This window comes from Brassica rapa, chromosome A07 (assembly GCF_000309985.2).
Source record: "Brassica rapa cultivar Chiifu-401-42 chromosome A07, CAAS_Brap_v3.01, whole genome shotgun sequence".
Lineage (NCBI taxonomy): Eukaryota > Viridiplantae > Streptophyta > Magnoliopsida > Brassicales > Brassicaceae > Brassica > Brassica rapa.
The window spans coordinates 16,144,845-16,164,202 of record NC_024801.2 but is presented as its reverse complement, the minus strand read 5'-3'; the positions used below and the strand labels follow the sequence as shown (position 1 = coordinate 16,164,202).

The window sequence follows — 19,358 nt, the reverse complement described above, 5'->3', positions numbered from 1 at the left end:
TGCATGTGTTTCTTATGACACGTAGCTGTTTGTTCTTAATTCTGCTTACACGTGTATTAAGTTTGTATTATGTGATAAGCACAAGTTGTACTCCTTGCCTTCGGGCTTATCGAATCAAAAAGTTGACAAAAAAAAATAATCTTTTTTACGTTTTGGTTTGATCTTATCATCTCGGCGCTGACTACTCTATTAGATATATCATATATATGTTTCCTAATATGATAAATGTTAAGTTTCCAATACCTTTGGATGTAAGATCTTTTAGGATCTAGCTTTACTTGGGATGGAAGTTATCTCTTATGAGACCTTCTCATATATATATGTATGCGATGAACACATGAACAATATCACAGAAGAGAGAGTTTTTATATAGCTTTACAAAGCTTTACATGGTATCAGAGCCTCCCTTTGGCCTGTAATTTTTTATTTACTCTCGATAGCTTTATAAGAAGAAGATCGTGATGTCAGGCTCCGAGAAAGAAATCGCAAGTAGCGACCGAAGCTTGATCTCGCCATATTTTTTACATGCCTCTGATCACACAGGGCAAGTACAGACTCCGTTTTTATTAAACGGATCTAATTATGAACGATGGGCAAAGCTCATGACAAATTCTCTTCGGACAAAGAGAAAGTTGGGATTCATCAATGGAACCCTAAAAAGACCTACAGATGAAAACGAAGCTGAACGATGGGAGATGGTTAATGCCATGATCATAGGATGGATATACAGCAGCATCGAGCCACATCTCAGAACATCAATATCTCTAGTTTCTGATGTTTCCGTAATGTGGTCTGACCTCAAAGCTAGATTCTCCTCTGGGGATGATACTCGTGTTCACCAACTAAGAGCCAACATTGCTGCTTGCAAGCAAGACGGACAATCGGTGGAAGTATACTACGGAAATCTAAAGGTCCTTTGGGATGATTTGTCTGGTTTTGAGGCATCCTTTACTTGCTGCTGCGGAAGTGATGCGTGTTCTTCAATGAAAAAATTTCGTAAGACACAAGAAAAGATATTGATTCATCAGTTCCTTATGGGACTTGATAAGAGCAGATTTGGAACTGCACGATCCAACCTGCTGAGTCGTCTCGGCGAGTATAACATGGAGACTGTCTACTCTCAAATCACACAAGAAGAGAGACACCTGGAGGTTACTCAAGACAAACCCGAAACAGCCGGAGCAGTAGGCTTCTCTGCAACCGCTGCATATACAACAACAAAACAGAACCAGTCGGTGTCGTGTTCTCATTGTGGAAAAACAGGACATGAGAAGCATCAATGTTACAAGCTAATCGGATATCCCGAATGGTTTGGTGATTCAACGGCATCTCCTGGACGTCCATCATCTGGACGAGGAAGAGGATCTTACAGAGGCAGAGGAAGAGGTCGTGGTGGACCTTCTGCAAATCAAGTGGATGTAGCTCGAACTCAAACGCCTTCACAGAATGGTAGCAATGACTCTGCAGATTCTGGTTTTCCAAACCTCACGCAGACCCAATGGAATTCTATTGCAAACTTTGTCAACCAGAAACAAACCAAAGACAAACTCTCTGGTAAGAAACAACAACTCGTTCTTTATGGGACACATAGTAAGTATGATTTGATCATAGACTCTGGAGCTTCGCATCACATGACCGGAGACATAAATCTCTTGACTAATCTAAAGTCAATCAATTTGGTGGCTATATCCTTGCCGGATGGAGGTGTAGCTTGGGCAACACGTTATGGCACACTAAATCTTGGCGGAAAACTTATTCTGCATCAAGTGCTCTATGCACCTCAGCTCTCTATTACTCTGATCTCAGTTTCACAGTTGCTTAAAGATATTGCCAGCTGTGTCATATTTACTAAACAGTTTTGTGTAATACAGGACCTTGCTTCGAGGACTTTGATTGGTGCGGGTGAAGAGCGTGACGGGGTTTATCATCTTACTGGTTCGGTTCTTCCTTAAATCAATCACGCCAGCAAGAAGGATATTAGGAATCTGTGGCATCGACGTTTGGGGCATCCATCGTCAAAAGTGTTATCTTATCTTTCAGATTTAGGAAAATTCTCTACAAGCAATAGTGATTTAGATGTGCTTTGTGATACTTGCAATCGAGCTAAACAAACTCGTGTAACTTTTCACGAAAGTTCTAATAAAGCAGATGATTTATTTTCTTTACTTCACTGTGACTTATGGGGACCATATAGAGAAAATTCTTCATGCGGAGCATCATATTTCCTGACCATTGTTGATGATTTCTCGCGGGCTCTCTGGACTTTCTTGCTTCTCGAAAAATCTGAAGTAGGAAACGTTCTGAAAAACTTCTTTGCTCTTGTGGATCGTCAATTCAACAAGAAAGTCAAAACCATTCGAACAGACAACGGTACTGAGTTCACTTGTCTCAAAAAGTATTTTGACTCTCAAGGCATCATTCATCAAACTTCATGCGTCGTAACTCCACAACAAAATGGACGTGTGGAACGTAAACATCATCATATACTCAATATGGCTCGATCTCTGCTACTAGAAGCTCACCTACCTACTAAATTTTGGGGCGAAAGTATTCTTGCAGCTACGCACCTGATCAACAGAACGCCCTCCACTCTTCTCCTAGGCAAGTCTCCGTTTGAAATATTGACCAAACAAATACCAGCTTATCAAGACCTACGTACCTTTGGATGCTTATGCTATGCCAGAAAAGTGCGTCGCTCAACGGATAAGTTTGAAGATCGTGGAGTCAGATGCATGTTTCTTGGATATCCCCATGGCAAGAAAGGCTGGATTGTATTTGATTTACAGACCGAGTCTACGTTTGTCTCTCGAGATGTTATCTTTCATGAGGATGTGTTTCCATATTCATCCCTGAAACCTCAACCTGAAACTCCAATTCAACAATCTCCGCAAGTGTTCTTCGATGAAATAACAACGGATGCAATTACTACGAGCGTTGAAAGTGCACCAGAGGAAGCACCAATTTCAGTTGGGACAGGGGGAGATGCTTCTCCACAACCCGTGAACACTCCTACACATCCAGAGCACACCACAACAGAAAATGTGGAACCTGAAACCGATCCATCAGCTGAACAGAGCACACCACCACAAGTGCTCGGTAGAGGTCATCGCGTCCCAAAACCATCAGTGCTGTTAAAGGACTATGTAACAAATTCAGCAAAGATAAATGATAAACCCCCTCAGGCTCCACCGCTACCGGTCTCTAGCTCCTCAGGTAAGTGTCTCTACCCAATAACTGATTACGTCACTTGTGATATTTTCTCTCCATCACAGAAAGCTTTCCTTGCTGCGGTTTTTAAATCAAAGGAACCTAAGAGTTTCAAAGAAGCTATGCTGGACAAAGTGTGGAGGGAAGCAGTGGCTACTGAAATCACAGCCCTTGAGGATCAACGTACATGGGATGTGACAAGCCTTCCTCCTGGAAAACGCGCCTTAGGATGTAAATGGGTTTTTAAAATAAAATACAACTCTGACGGCAGCATCGAGCGTTTCAAAGCACGGCTAGTTACATATGGAAATCAACAACAAGAAGGTGAAGATTTTAATGAAACGTTCGCCCCAGTTGTTAAGCTCACCACAGTGCGTGTCTTGCTCAAAATTGCAGCCACAGAAAACTGGAGTCTATACCAGATGGATGTACACAATGCATTTTTGCACGGGGACTTGGATGAAGAGGTCTATATGCGCCTCTCTCCTGGTTTCTCCTCTCCTCATAAGAATGCTGTCTGCAAACTTCGAAAGTCTTTATATGGTCTGCGCCAAGCACCAAGATGTTGGTTCGCCAAGCTTTCTCAGGCTCTACTTCGTTTTGGTTTTGTTCAAAATAAGAAAGACTATTCTCTGTTTTCCTACGTCAACGGAACCACAAAGCTCTATGTCCTAGTCTATGTGGACGATCTTGTAATTGGTGGTAACAATGAAGAGGTTACTGCGAAATTCAAAGCATATCTCAGTAAGTGCTTCCGCATGAAGGACCTTGGTGTCCTTAAATATTTTTTGGGCATAGAGGTCTCACGAGCACAGAGTGGCATCTATCTGTCTCAAAGGAAATACACTCTTGACATTATTTCTGAATGTGGTTTGTCTGGTTCAAAGCCGTTTGACACACCAGTGGAACAGAATCACACACTTGGACATGCGGTTGGCGAATATTACTCTGATCCAGCTCAATATCGCAGGTTAGTCGGACGCTTAGTCTACCTTGTTATCACAAGACCTGAACTGAGCTATGCGGTGCATCTCTTAGCACAATTCATGGCAAAACCACGCAAGAAACATTGGGATGCTGCAGTTAGAGTCGTTCGCTATTTAAAGGGATGCCCAGGTCAGGGTCTCTTCTTGGACTCACAACCCTCGTTGAAGCTTGAAGTCTATTGTGATGCAGACTGGTCCGCATGCCCAAGAACAAGACGATCTCTGAATGGTTATGTCATTTTTATGGGAGACACCCCAATATCATGGAAAACAAAGAAACAACCTACTGTTTCCAGATCTTCGGCAGAGGCTGAGTACAGATCAATGTCCTACACTTATTCGGAGTTACAGTGGTTACTAGAGCTTCTTACTGCATTTGGAGTGTCTCCAACAGAGCCAATACCGATGTACTGTGACAACAAAGCCGCGTTGCATATAGCTGCAAATCCTGTGTTTCATGAGCGCACAAAACACATTGAATCTGACTGCCATATAATTCGAGATGGGTTCAAGACAAGATCATTTCTACACTACATGTTGGCACTCATGATCAGATTGCCGATTTTCTTACAAAAGCTCTTGGACGGCGTCAGTTTCACTACCTACTGTGCAAGATGGGAGTTCGAGATCTACACTCTCCATCTTGAAGGGGAGTATTAGATATATCATATATATGTTTCCTAATATGATAAATGTTAAGTTTCCAATACCTTTGGATGTAAGATCTTTTAGGATCTAGCTTTACTTGGGATGGAAGTTATCTCTTATGAGACCTTCTCATATATATATGTATGCGATGAACACATGAACAATATCACAGAAGAGAGAGTTTTTATATAGCTTTACAAAGCTTTACATACTCTGTAACTCGGTATAGACTCATTCTCTTTGTAGGCATGTTGTCTTCTGGTTAATCCCTTGTGGTATTTTGTCGTACTCTCGGACTGGATTGACCCACTTTTTTTTAATCAAAGACTGGGTTTACCCACCTCCAACAATGTCCCTGTGACTTTAAAAATCATTAGTTTGTCCGAGTCCTAACCAATGTGAAATATTTAGCAATGCCGACTCTTCCAGTTCGAGATGATATCTGAGGACCAAACTGCTGTAACCCATCGGAAGTACTTTAATTATGCAACAATGCCAACAAACAAACAAAAGAGAAGTTGTAGTTGGAATAAACTTGATTGTTTTTCTTTTATAAAAACAAATTGATTTTTTACCGCTATTCAGCTAATTATTATTCACGAGCCTATAAAATTGATTTCAGGCTCTCAGCTATTACCTATTGATTTTCAATAAGTTCCTTATTTCACAGTAATGTATGGATACTTTAAAACTAATCATAAAACACTTGACCGCTTTTTATGTTTTTAATTCCATAAAGGACGATCCTCATATCTGCATATGATTATCATTTACTGTTTATAAAGCCTAAAGGTACACATTCTCTTATCTTTTTTGAACTTTAAAAAGTGAAAAACAAATTAACCTTTTCTCATAAAGCTCATACCTAAATCAATGTTTGCAGAAAATGCCATTAATTTATGGTTGTGCCAAAAGCATAGTTCTGGTATTAAATATTTAAGACTTGCACTCATTTTTATAGAGACCAATGTAATCGTAATATCATGATTTGTGATATATATGTAAAAGTTTGAGAAAATTTATTTGGTTATTTATATCACCAAAGTGTGCTTACTTTTTTGGATACATATCTGTTTAAAACTCTAGAATTAAACGTGATTGAACTGGAGTAATAAAATAGTTGGTGATCTATCGAGAAGTGATTTGTGATATCGTACGAGTGAAAACAAAACACGGAAAAAAATCATATGATGATTGCATAATAAATAAATATGACTAATGAACTTCTAAAAAGTAATGCATCGTCCATTGCACATGAGCCCTTGGACCGAGTAAGAGGACATGGAAAATCTATTAGCTTTGGATAGTCGGACGTCACAGTAATGTTTGTAATTAATATTGGCAAGTGCTGAACTAACTATAACACACGGGATATGGACACTTGGTCATCCTTACAAGTGCGTTGTGACCCAACGATCCTGGTTTTACTAGCAAAGGTGTAACAAACATACAAGAGATTTGCTTTCAAAAAAAAAAAACTTACGAGAGAGTTCTTGCACACAAATATTTTACCCTTGAGATTAGTCGAGCTGTTCAGTAAATATGGATATCTCTTATTCAATCTTAAGAAACTGTGAATAATTGTTCGCTACATCTTGCGGTTGTGTTGGCGAGATAGGATCCTAAGTTTAAACTTACCATCATCAATGATTTTGTCCTACAATTGTTAAACGGACGTATCTATATGTGGGCACATATCTATTCTATAATGCGGTGCGAATGATTGATATTGTAATTGTTTTTACCTCAACTTTTAACTTTCACTCATCATTTCTAAGTACAAATCCCTAGGTAGTCTAAACACTAACCATACCGACAAATACCCTGTGGCCTGTGCGCTGTGCGGTCTTCAATGTTTTATACACTCATGAAGGATTTGAATTGCTCTTAATTTCCATATAAATTAACTGTTTTTTCTGCACCATGTCTAATACTAAATTTTTTAAAATTAAAATTTTATTTTTATACTTTATTATTTTTAGCAACATATTAATATAAATTTGATTTAATGAAACATAAAATTAAGTAAAAAAAATACTTTTGTTTATTTTAAATTATATTTAAGAATATATATTTGAAAATTATAATATCAGACATATTTTTTATCTATTTCTTTTGGTTAAATATATTAAATCAACTTGCATAATTAATATAAAAATTAATATAATACTTTTATAATTATCAAAAATTAAAACCAAACTGTATTTATAAAATTTATAGATACATAAAAACTAATGATTATACGAATAAAAGTTATAATTTTTTAAAAAAAGTTGTAGAAAATTTTAGTTATAAATTTTTTATAGTTATGAAAAAAAGAATTAAATAATATTTTGAAATTTTTAATGTCATATTTGAATATATAGTAGTAACACATTGCAGATCTGGCTGAGCCCATTTAAATTTGGACTTGGTTCTAAATTGGATTTTGTTATTCAAATACTTGTTTATGATTCAAAAATCTACATTTTAGTTCACAGATTTAAAATTTTTAAATAATTTCCACTAACCAAAGTTTGGTGTATTACTAAAAAGTGGTTGTTAAGAGACAATAAACATAAAATTAAACTTCAAAAATTAAACAATATTGTTGAAACCTCAGAGGAAATTTTTTTTATAATTTGAACTTTAAATGCAATTGTCCAAACATAACAATTTTAATGTGATCAAATGCCAAAATATACATGAAACTAAGTATTTGAGTTAATTATTATGTTATAGATATTTATTGGGAACTTTGAGTAACTTGAGTATTTACAGTATTTAGAATTGATTTTGGATTTGGTATGAAGTTTCTGGGTTTCTAAACTTTTTCGGATTCTTTAGATATTCGTTCAGTTTCGGTTTGGGTAAAACTCAAAATTCAAAATACTATAGAACAAAAGCCATTCAGATATTTATGACGATTTAATTCGGTTTAGACTCACCTTTGAGGGTCAAATCGGTTCGGATTTTAGGATTCACTTTTTTCACTACACCACTAGATACTAATCTATAGTCTCTAGCTTTTTAATTTTTTTTATCAAACTTTCGTTTTCTTGTTTAATTTAATTTACAATTGCTGATACAAAGTTAGTGATTAATACAGCTCAATAGACAAAAATCAGCGGTTTAAAGAAAAAAACTTGAAAACACAAACCGGCAATTTAGTGGATTCAAAATTAAATTGTTTTTCAACCATCGAGACACTTAAATTGAAAAACTACTTAATTTTGCAATATAGTAGTAATGTAAAACTTTGGAGTATATATATATATGTGTGTGTGCGCGCGCGCTAGCATCTTATATTTGTAGTAATGTAAAACTTTATTTCAAAATTAAATCGTGTTTTCAGTCAAGGCTGAAAGTTATAGAATTAACTAAGAGAAGAAGTCTGAAAGATTTAAGGTTTAAAAAGAATCAGAAGAGGCAGAGAGAAGTGCCAAATCAAGTGATCAGGAGTTCTGTCGGGACTGCAAATGGAAATGAGTTTATCTAGAACGGCTTACTTGAACTAAATACACAAAATTTGTTTGGTCATTCTCTAAGTAATTATCCTGACCTGCTGGACTAACTGATAGATAACGGTTCACAAACACGGAACTGCTCTTACTAGTAAAGGGAGTGATTCAGATCATTATGTTTGGAAACGCCAACCGAAAATTGTTGTCTTTGCGACTGAAGCGTTCAAGAAGATACCAAATCTCAAGCTCCTCTAGGTCCACTGACATCAATGAGTCTTTTGAGTATCATTATCAAATTTTGTTTTAATGAAAAAGAAAAACAAATATTAGTGTCAACTCAAACGTCTTTTCTATCTCGTAATCACAAACATTGATGTAATATTAGTGTAACAACCAGGTAAAAGAGAATTAAAACAAACCCCGTTTAAATAACGACAAATGATATTTTCTTCCGTACGAACTCATTAAGAAAAACAATTTGTGAAAAGAACGAAGTATTTTACAAAGAGGAAGCAAAAGTTACACGGTAAAAGTCGTGTGGTATAATTATGTTAAACAAATATCAGTGCTGGATATCGTCCTAAAATATTCTAACTGTATTGCTCATAAACAGAACATGCAATTCGATATGATGGCGAGACGACCACAGTAGAAACACAATGGTCAATCGCAAGAATGTTAAGGAAACTGATGGACAAAATGGCCACACAGTGACACAGATACACAACAGAGAAACAAGAACAGATGCGGTTTTTTTTGGTAATCGATGCGATTTATTTGATGCGAACGATTATAGATCTCAACCAGAGAATCACCAACATAACTATTCCAAAACAAGCACCCATGAGCACGTACAGTCCAAACAAATCATGATTGTGAAGAAAGGTGTGATCTTGTAATTTGTTATCTAACAGCTTGTACACTGTTTTGTTATGTAAATAACATTTGTAACCACTTAACCATAAGATGGGTTAGAAAACACCTAACCAGATTAAATAGACAGCTTCCGGTTGTCTTCAGTTTATCGATCGGTTCCATGTGTAGTTTCAAAGTTACCAATTATAAATTCATAAGCGGAAGTTATGTAACTTATATTAGTAATTTTTATTACTAAAATTTTCCAAAAAATATAAATAAAATTAGTATTTTTTTTTTTTGTAAAAACACATCGTTATTATGCTTAATTTAGTTTATGCATCTTTTTAAAATAGTTTCTACTTCATAGTATCATATATGACTTAACCGGAACTGAAATTATTCACAATTGAAAATATTCACAAAATGTAATTATTAATTGTATGTAAATAGTTATCGTAAATGTGAAATTTTCATCAAAATAAAAAAAAACTGTTTCTTCAGTCTATATTATTAAAACATAAATATTTAAGTTGTTTCTCCTTTTAACGAAATTGTTAATTTTCTAAAAGTATCCCTAACTTTAGAAAGAAAATTTAATTATCATTAATAGTAATTTTGTCTTTTGTTTTTTTTTGGCTTAATATTATACATATCCACTAATTTAATTTATTGCATCTATAACCTATTAATAAAGTTATTCCTGCGATCATAAATTTAATTAAATCTATAGTTCTAAACTCATTGTATGCTTATAAACAAAAAAATAAATAATCTAAATAAAATTTTACTAGCATCGATCATTACAAAATCTATAAATTAAAATGCATAACATAAATACAATGCATTTACTTTATATGAAAAATCAAACAGTTAATTCAATTTTAAAGCATATGAGAATATTATAAGATTTTTTTCTGGATTATTGTGGGATCAACCGGTACCAGTTCACGGGTTAATTGCGGGTTTTTGGGTTTTATCGGATTTCTAGTTAATAGGTTTTCATTAAATCCAAATTTTGTGGAAACATATATGTTGGTAGAACTTCTCGTAGAATACTACATAAAAACATAAACCAGTCCAGATTATATACGGCCACGGATTTTCAGGTTTGACCGCGGGTCTAGATCGGATATGAATACACTGATTTAATCTTAATTCGTATATAGGCTACACATGTACCCCATTAAACATAGTTAAATAATTTGTAAAAATAGAATTTTTTTCACATCATTTAAATGTATATGCACTAATAGACCTCAACATTTGGTTTTGGTTCAGGTATTGTGATTTTTGGTGCTTTGGTTCTAGAATTTAGGAATTATTCAGGTATTTACAAAGTTTGGTTTGGTTTCTTTTGGGTTATTTCAGTTTTTTGGTTCGGTTCAGTAAAAATTGGGAACCGACTAATATGCAAAGATATTGGGTCCAAATTAGTTCCAATTTGATTATTTTTGTTCGGGTAATTCGAAATTTATAGATACAATATCGGATAATTTGGGGTTTTTAGTATAAATATCAGGTAATTCGGGTTGTACGGATAAAAATATCAGTTAATTCATAAATGTTTTAGTATTTTGAATAAAAATTATTTGGATCATTCGGTTTATAAATAGTACTTTTAGTATACTTTGTTATTTAGAATTTGAATATAATTACTATTTGTAAGTATATAATTCGTATTTTGAAAATTCAAATATTCATATGATTCTCGGTTCAGTTTGACTTTTTGTTCTAGATATATATATATATATATATTATGCTTGGTTATTAATGAAATTTAATTTAATTTTGATTTCATTTTCTCATATTAATACGGTTTGATTGACGGTTCCAGATAATTATACCCAAACCTATACAATATCTTATATAAATATTCATTTACAAAAAATATTTAATTTTAAAAACAAATCTACGTTTTCCAATCGCGGATCAACATCTAGTACATAATTATACTCAAACTATACAATATCTTATATAATATCTTATATAAATATTCATTTACAAAAATGGTTCAACGTAATGGACTTTTAGATACGACACCATACAAGATTTTAATTAATCCCCTGCATATCTGAAACATTTTACATCAATTCGTAGTGTCATTTTGTATTTAATATGAAGTAAGGTTTTGATGTTAACTATCACTACAAGAAAACATATTTTTTACGAGGGCAATATACGTTGTAACTTCGTCGTAAACGGGGTGTTACGACGAATGAACCGCGAAACACGTTTCGTCGTAAAACGCCCGTCGTAACCGACGTTTCGTCGTAAATGACTTGTTAAGTTTACGACGAAATATATTCCTCGTAAAGCGCAGGGCAGAGATTCGTCGTAAACGACACGTAAAATTTCGTGGTAAACTCCACGTAATGGATTCGATGTAAAGCACACGTAAACATTTTCGTTGTAACACCCTCGTAAATATTTCGATGTAAACTCCACGTAACATTTCGATGTAAAGACCACGTAAAATCTTCGATGTAAAAGACTCGTAATTATTTTCGACGGTAATCAGTTGTAAATGTTTACGTCGAGCCTACATCGACGTTTCGTTTTATAATATATTTTGAATATTATTTTTAACCTCAAATATATATATATATAAATTTGAATTTATTTAAAATTCTGAATTTTAAATAATTTTAATTTTAAAACGAAATATGAAAATAAAAAACATTTATAAAAAAGCATTTAAAAGTCATAATATTTAAATTCATAATACAAACCGAAAATATTAAAAAAACTACATATCATCGAAGTAGTCGGTGGGGTTGCTCGGCTGTTGACGGGTTGGATCGGACTCTTGGGGATCTCGTACTGGCAACCCAAGAGCGGCTCGTCTCTGACTCAACATTCTCTGCATAACCGGGTTTCCCACGGCCATCACGTCTAGCAAATCCTCAAGAGAGTCTAAACGAACCTGCTGGCTATCCATTCGAGCTTTCATCTGAGAAGTCTCTTCATCCCGTCTCGAAGTGTATGACGAAGTTGCCCTTGCAACTTGGTTAACGGAGCCTATACCGACTATTCGGCCCTTCTTTCTAGGAGCCAGCTATAAAATTAAAACATATATTAATATAGTTATTAAAAATAATGAAAAAAAAAATTTTAGTTGTACTACCTCTTCGAAGATTCGGTCGGCTTCTTCGGTGGACAATGTGACGGGTAATCCATCGGGAGACTCCTGAGTTAGTTGCGTCTCCCGTTCTTCAATCCGAGTAGCCACTGCTTGAGCGAGTTTCTCTGATGCAGGATCCACAAAAACTCCGTCGGATGTGGCGTGAGTCATCTTGAATAGGTCAGACAGAGATGGTAAGACTCCCGTCTTCTCCAACTACAAAAAAAAAATATTAAAAGTTATATTAATTGAATATTTTAAAATAAATATTTAAAAACAAAACTTACAACGTCTAGACGGATGCCTGCATGTGGTTTTTGGCCGGTTCTGTGAAGCATGGGCAAATTACCATCTTTATCCTTCGTTCTTCGAGAAGCCGAGCACGAATTGGCCTTTTTGATCGAAGACGGGTGCTTCCAATAGGCGATGAGGCCATCCCACACATCCGTCGTGAGCTCAGTGGGCTTTCCCTCATACCCGTCGAGCTCCCACTTGTCCTTCCAATCGGAGACTGTGTTGCAGAGGCGGATCTTTGCTTTTGCAACGAATTCCGCCTTCACCATCTCGGTGATTCCCAAAGACCAATGCCACTTTTGCTGAAACACAAAAAATTTGAAAAAATTACAATTAATAATAATATTTAAAAAATATATACATATTTAAAAGTTAAAATTTAATTAAATTTAAAAATCTTACCGCAAACATTTTAAACCACGTGATCTTAACGTGATTTGGAGTCTTGCTCCAGTTCGGATATGCCCCGTCGTAGTAACCCTTAATCGTTTTCGAAACGCTCCGGCCAACACGGTTATTAGCCCCAAACCTGAAAGGAAAACAATTTAACCGTTAGAAAATAAAAATATTTTAAATTTTTATGTAATAAAAATTAATAACTTACCAATAAGTTCCTCGGGGTCTATCGGGGTCTAGAACATCCAAACCCTCTCGTCCGGGCTGGGCAAGCAAATCCTCTACCGTATATCTCGCGAATGGGGCATATGAAGGCACACGCAAATCCGGATGAACTGCACCTTCTGGGACAGGCTCAGGTGCAGCCGCTGGAGGAGGAGGTGGAGGCATATGCGGTGGAGGCATTTGCGGTGGAGGCATCTGCGGTGGAGGAGGACTCCAAGCAACTCTCTGAGAAGGCTGAGAGTCTGGAACTGCGGTGGAGGATGATGGACCAGAAGACGATGGACCGGAAGAAGATGTACCGGAACCATCGTCGCCAAACAAATCTCTATAACTAGGTGCTCTGGATTTTCTTCTAGGAGCCATCTAAAAAAAATTAAAATAAATTTTATCAGTTACGACATAATAAAAATATTATTCCGTTACCTAACTAATCACCTAAACTAATTACCTAACTAATCACCTAAACTAATTCCGTTACCTAACTAATCACCTAAACTAATTTAAAAAAAAAAAAAAGAGAGAGAGAAGAGAGAGTTTACCTTAGAGAGAGCAAAGGAATTTGGGAGGAATGAGCGAGGCAGCCTCGCTCTCGGCGTCCCCTTATATAGATTAGGATTCGTCGTAAAATCGACGTAAATTTACGACGAAATTACCAGGCCCGCGTTTTTCCATTTACGACGAATTTACCAGGCCCGTGTTTTTTAATTTACGACGAAATTACCAGGCCCGTGTTTTTCGAGTTACGACGAAATTACCAGGCCCGCGTTTTTCCATTTACGACGAAATTACGACGCTTAACCCTAAACACCGAGAATGAAATCCCTAAACCCCAAAGTGACATATCATCTAACATCATATCTTATATCATACTACTTCTTACTCTTTCTTTTAGAAAATATTACAATAGAGAAATCTAACATTTGATACATATATTACATCACTCTAAATCGTTTTCGTTCTCATCACTATCATTACAATCATCATCGTCGCTTCTCTCGAACTCGTCTTCACGTGCTTCATCTGTCGCATCTTCGGGAATATCTTCATATTGAAAGTTTTGCGGGTCGATCAAAAGGATTTCATCAGTTGGTTGTTCTGGTACCTCAACTTCAGTGATAGCGTCTTCTTCTTGCAAGGGCGGTTCTTCTCCAACGACAATGCGTCCACGAGGTGTAACTTTGATAGCAGTTACCCAGTTTATCCCGGAAGTTCGAAGCCGAGGATAAGGAAGGAAGCTAACTTGCTCGGCTTGTGAAGCTAAAATGAAAGGCTCAAATTTGTTGTATCTTCTCCCAAAATTGACATCCACAACACCAAATTTGTTATACCGAATCCCTCGGTTCACAACAGGATCGAACCATTCACATTTGAAGATGACGCATTTTAGCTTCAATAACCCCGGAAATTCCACTTCAATAATCTCCTGCAATATCCCGTAAAAGTCTGTTTCACCTTTCACACATATTCCGTAGTTACTCGTTGCCCGATGTCTCCCATACTCGTATGTGTGAAAGGTAAATCCTCGTGTGAAATACATAGGTGATGTGGTGACCTTTGCAACTGGACCTTGAACCAATTCATGAAACCATACGGGATAATAAGGATCGTCATAATCAACCTGCAAAAAACATATATATATTCTTAAACACTTACTTAATTAATATAATAGTATGAGATATATTACCTGTGATTTTAACCACTTGACAAAGTGCTTATCTTTACGTGTATCCACATCAGTTGCAGATATTCCTGGTATTGCTTCTTCAACTTGAGATACAAACATCCTGCAAATTGAACAAATAATCAAATCATACATAATTAACTTCAATTCATATAATTAACATTCACAAAAAAATTTACCTTTCAAAGTAACGGGTCATTGCATCCTCGCAATTGAGCAGAATATAAGTGTGGGCACTATGTTTATCTTCTTTACATGACCACCATACTTCTTTCGTTTTACCACCAAACCGTCCAATTTCGCAGAAAATGTCAGGAACACCATCAATTGGATATGATGTCGGTACTCCACCATCATCATATCTTCTAGGAACTCTTTTTCTCGTACGAACAGTTGGAGCAAAGTAGTATGATGTGAAGTTAGATGTTTCGGCTGTCAAACTCCCTGCAACTATTGAACCTTCTACCTTTGCAAGATTTCTTGCTTTCCCCTTCAAATGTTTCATCTGTCGCTCATACGGATACATCCATCCGTTGTGAACAGGTCCACGAAGCAATGCTTCATACGGTAGGTGGACAACTAGATGCTCCATGACGTCAAAAAATGAAGGAGGAAATATCTTCTCCAGGTTGCACAATATGATCGGAATGTTCTGATGAAGTTGTTCGATGACTTCTTCTTTGAACGTACGTGTGCTAAGATCTCTGAAAAATGCTCCGATGGCTGTATATTTTAAAAGGAATCAAATTAATAACATTTCGTAACATAGGTATATATATAAATTTATAATTACCTGCAAGTGCTTCGTGGACATTTGCTGGAAGGAGCTCGGCAAAAGCAAATGGAAGCAGTCGTTGCATAAACACATGACAATCATGACTTTTCATTCCGGAGAACTTTTGACCTCGTTCAATACATCTTGACATATTTGAAACATAACCATCAGGAAACTTAACTTCCGATGCAACCCAGTCAAACAAGGTTGTTTTCGCTGCTGATGACAACCGGAAGATGGGAACAGGAACGTTTCCATTGCTCTTGATATGTAACTCACTTCTTGAGCAAATATCAGGTAAGTCCATCCTTGACTTTTTGTTATCTTTTGTCTTCCCAGGGACGTTAAGTAATGTATTCATGATGTTCTCAAAAAAGTTCTTCTCGATATGCATGACATCCAGATTGTGGCGTAAGAGAAGATCCTTCCAATACGGTAGCTCCCAAAATATACTCTTCTTATGCCAATTGTGAGATACACCATACCCATCAGGCATATTTCCAGGAACATGCCAATTTCCTCCAACCTTAACTGTTTCCTGAGCTCCGTAATAATCAATGTCCGCTTCGATCTGCTGGCCGGTGAGATATGGAGGAGGACTGTCTCTGACAATTTTTTTGTGTCGAAACAATGTCTTGTTTCTTCTGTACGGATGGGCAAGTGGAAGAAACCGACGATGACAATCAAACCAACAACTCTTCCTACCATTCTTCAGTTGAAAAGCATCCGTGGATCCAAGACAATACGGACAAGATAATCTTCCATGTGTTGTCCAGCCAGACAACATCCCATAAGCAGGGAAATCACTTATCGTCCACATCAGAACTGCTCGCATCGTAAAATTGGTTTTCAAGGAACAATCGTACGTCCTCACCCCTTCTGACCACAATTGCTTTAGCTCTTCTATCAACGGTTGAAGAAAAACATCAAGAGACCGTTTTGGATGCTTCGGCCCTGGGATTAATATGGTCAAAAATAGAAATTCTTGTTCCATGCACATATCCGGCGGTAAATTATACGGCGTAAGAATGACTGGCCACAAAGAATATTGTCTACCAGACATTCCAAATGGACTAAATCCATCGGTGCATAACCCAAGATAGACATTCCGAATATTTGTAGCAAAATCTCCGTGTACCTTGTTGAAATGTTTCCACGCTCTTGCGTCTGATGGATGTGCAACCTCACCATCTCTCTGGACATGTTCGGCATGCCACCTCATCGACGCAGCAGTCCTCTCAGATTGATATAATCTTTTCAATCTGTCTGTAATTGGTAGGTACCACATCCTTTGGTACGGTACCCTATTCCTCCCACGGCCTTGCGGTTTGAATCGTGGTTTTTTGCAGAATCGACACTCTTCTAACTTGTCATCTTCCTTCCAGTAGATCATGCAGTTGTCGATGCAAACATCAATCATCTCCGAGGGTAACCCAAGACTATAAACCAATTTCTGAATCTCATAATAAGATTCAGCAGACACGTTGTCTTCTGGCAAATACTCTTTAAACAACTCCGCCCATGCATCCATGCAATTCTCAGGTAAATTATGATCCGTTTTAATATTCATCATCTAGCTGCTAGAGACAATTTAGAGAGACCTTCTCTACAACCAGTGTAGATTGGTTGATTTGCAGCATCTAGCATTTCATAAAATCTTTTTGCATCCAAATTAGGTTCTTCTACATTTCCAGTTCCATCTGCTATTGTTGTAGTTGTTTCTAAAAATGCATCACTAATCATATCTTGAACCCTATCATGATCTACCATCTGCTCCTCTTGATGATAATTATATTCATTATGCACATGATTCGGTTCTTCATTATGATGAGCATCCTCAAAATTAGCATTACTACTACTAGCTTCATTTCCCCCATAACCCTCTCCATGTTGATACCAAATGTAATACTGTGGTGTAAATCCTCTGTTTACTAAATGATTCCATACAGTTTCACTACGTGCAAATTTCGAATTTTTGCATTTTGAACAGGGGCAGAACATCTTACCGCTTTCCTGCGTGATCGGTGTACAGCCCGCCTGGTGCATGAATGTCTCTAGCCCGTTCAGAAATGCATTCGTCACTCTCCCGTCGGAATCTTTGTGCAAATACATCCAACTTCGTAATCGTAAATACTACCGCCACCGACCATTTTTTCTACTATTTTTTTTTAAATTTTTTTTTTTTCCGTTTGTGTCTTGTGAGGAAGAGAGTTGTGTGTTGTGAGGAAGAGAGTTGTGGGAAATGACATATATATAGAGAAATTTTCGAGTTGGGTAGTTGAAATATAACAACGATTTTACAAGGGAAAGTTTACATGGATTTTACATAGTTTTTTTACAACGACTTTACAACGAACTCGATAAGTTTTTCACCTAAATATAACGGTAACATGATTCGTTGTAATATCGATGTAAAATTTCATTTTCGACGTACTTACGTCGTAATATTACATGGCGTTTACGACGAAATTTGGTTTCGTCGTAATTGCGTTGTTACCCCACCAATTACTATTTCTAAACAACGATAAGGAACCTGTGTCGTTCGTCTGTCTGCCAATTCAGTGGAACGACAAGGAGAAAGTGGACGGAAGTGCAGCTGGTTTGTACTTGAGAGGAACCTTTGACGATGGTCGGAGGTTTCACTCAAGTATAAACCAACTTCACTTCCCTCCATTTTCTCCTTATCGCTCTACTGAATTGGCAGACAGACGAATGACTCATATTCGTTATCGTTATCTTCGAAATAGTAATTGGTGGTTCGAGAAGAAGAGAGTTGTGTGTTGTGAGGAAGAGAGTTGTGTGTTGTGAGGAAGAGAGTTGTGGGAAATGACATATATATAGAGAAATATGGTAAGTTTTACATGGATTTTACATGGAAAATTTACAACGCGTTTACAACGAACTTAGGTAAGTTAAAGCACTTTCAATACACGTTTTCACCTTTATGTAACGGTAACATGATTCGTTGTAATGTCGATGTAACGTTTACAACTATTTTGCATTCCACGTACTTTCGTCGTAAACTTACATTAACTTTACGACGAATACATTTCGTCGTAAATTACCATCGAGTTTACGACGAAGTCATGTCGCGTCGTAATTGCGTTGTAAAGCTTATGTAAATTTACGAGGAAATAATTTCCTCGTAAAATACCGTTGTTACTGCTACGTTTTCTTGTAGTGATGTACTAGTTAATAAAATATGTTTAAAGAACTGCTAATCTAGATCTTGAGGATTTTACCTAATTTCGAGTATAGATCTTGTATATCGTATTAATAGAATTTCATGTTCAAATAAATTGTTTTCTAGATATTGAGGAATGGTACTAACTTAATACTAGTTAACTAATTGGTGCCGTCTGAAAGATGTTATTGTTGTTGGCTAAAAACGCCAAAACGGTTTTTGTCTTAGGCATAGCCGGGCGCTTAAGAAAAGTTGATTAAATAATAATTGTCACTAAATTAAATAAATGTTTAGGTAAGTGAAGCAACCCAATACATTGAATCCAATGGAAGACAGAAGACAATAACTCTTTTTATAATCCGCCGGTCTTATCTCAGATCACATGCTTATCAAATTTAGTGGCTTGTCGTTTCCCATCCATGTCTACGCTGCGTGTATGCATAATGCATACATTAAATACAAACTTGAATTTTAATTTATCCATTCTTTTTTTTTGTCAACTTAATTTATCCATTCATTCTTGTTTTTATCACGTATGTT

The 19,358-nt window shown here is 36.3% G+C and overlaps 1 protein-coding gene across 1 annotated transcript; it reads right to left on the bottom strand.

The window, feature by feature from the left end:
• Nucleotides 1–14,070: 14,070 nt before the first annotated feature.
• On the bottom strand, nt 14,071–16,831 carry LOC117126687. The gene is made up of 4 exons (XM_033275490.1): nt 15,653–16,831; nt 15,039–15,582; nt 14,863–14,962; nt 14,071–14,796 (listed from the first exon to the last, which is right to left on the bottom strand). Exons 1-4 carry the CDS (start codon nt 16,695–16,697, stop codon nt 14,116–14,118), a joined length of 2,370 nt encoding a protein of 789 aa, XP_033131381.1. The 5' UTR covers nt 16,698–16,831; the 3' UTR covers nt 14,071–14,115.
• Nucleotides 16,832–19,358: the final 2,527 nt, after the last annotated feature.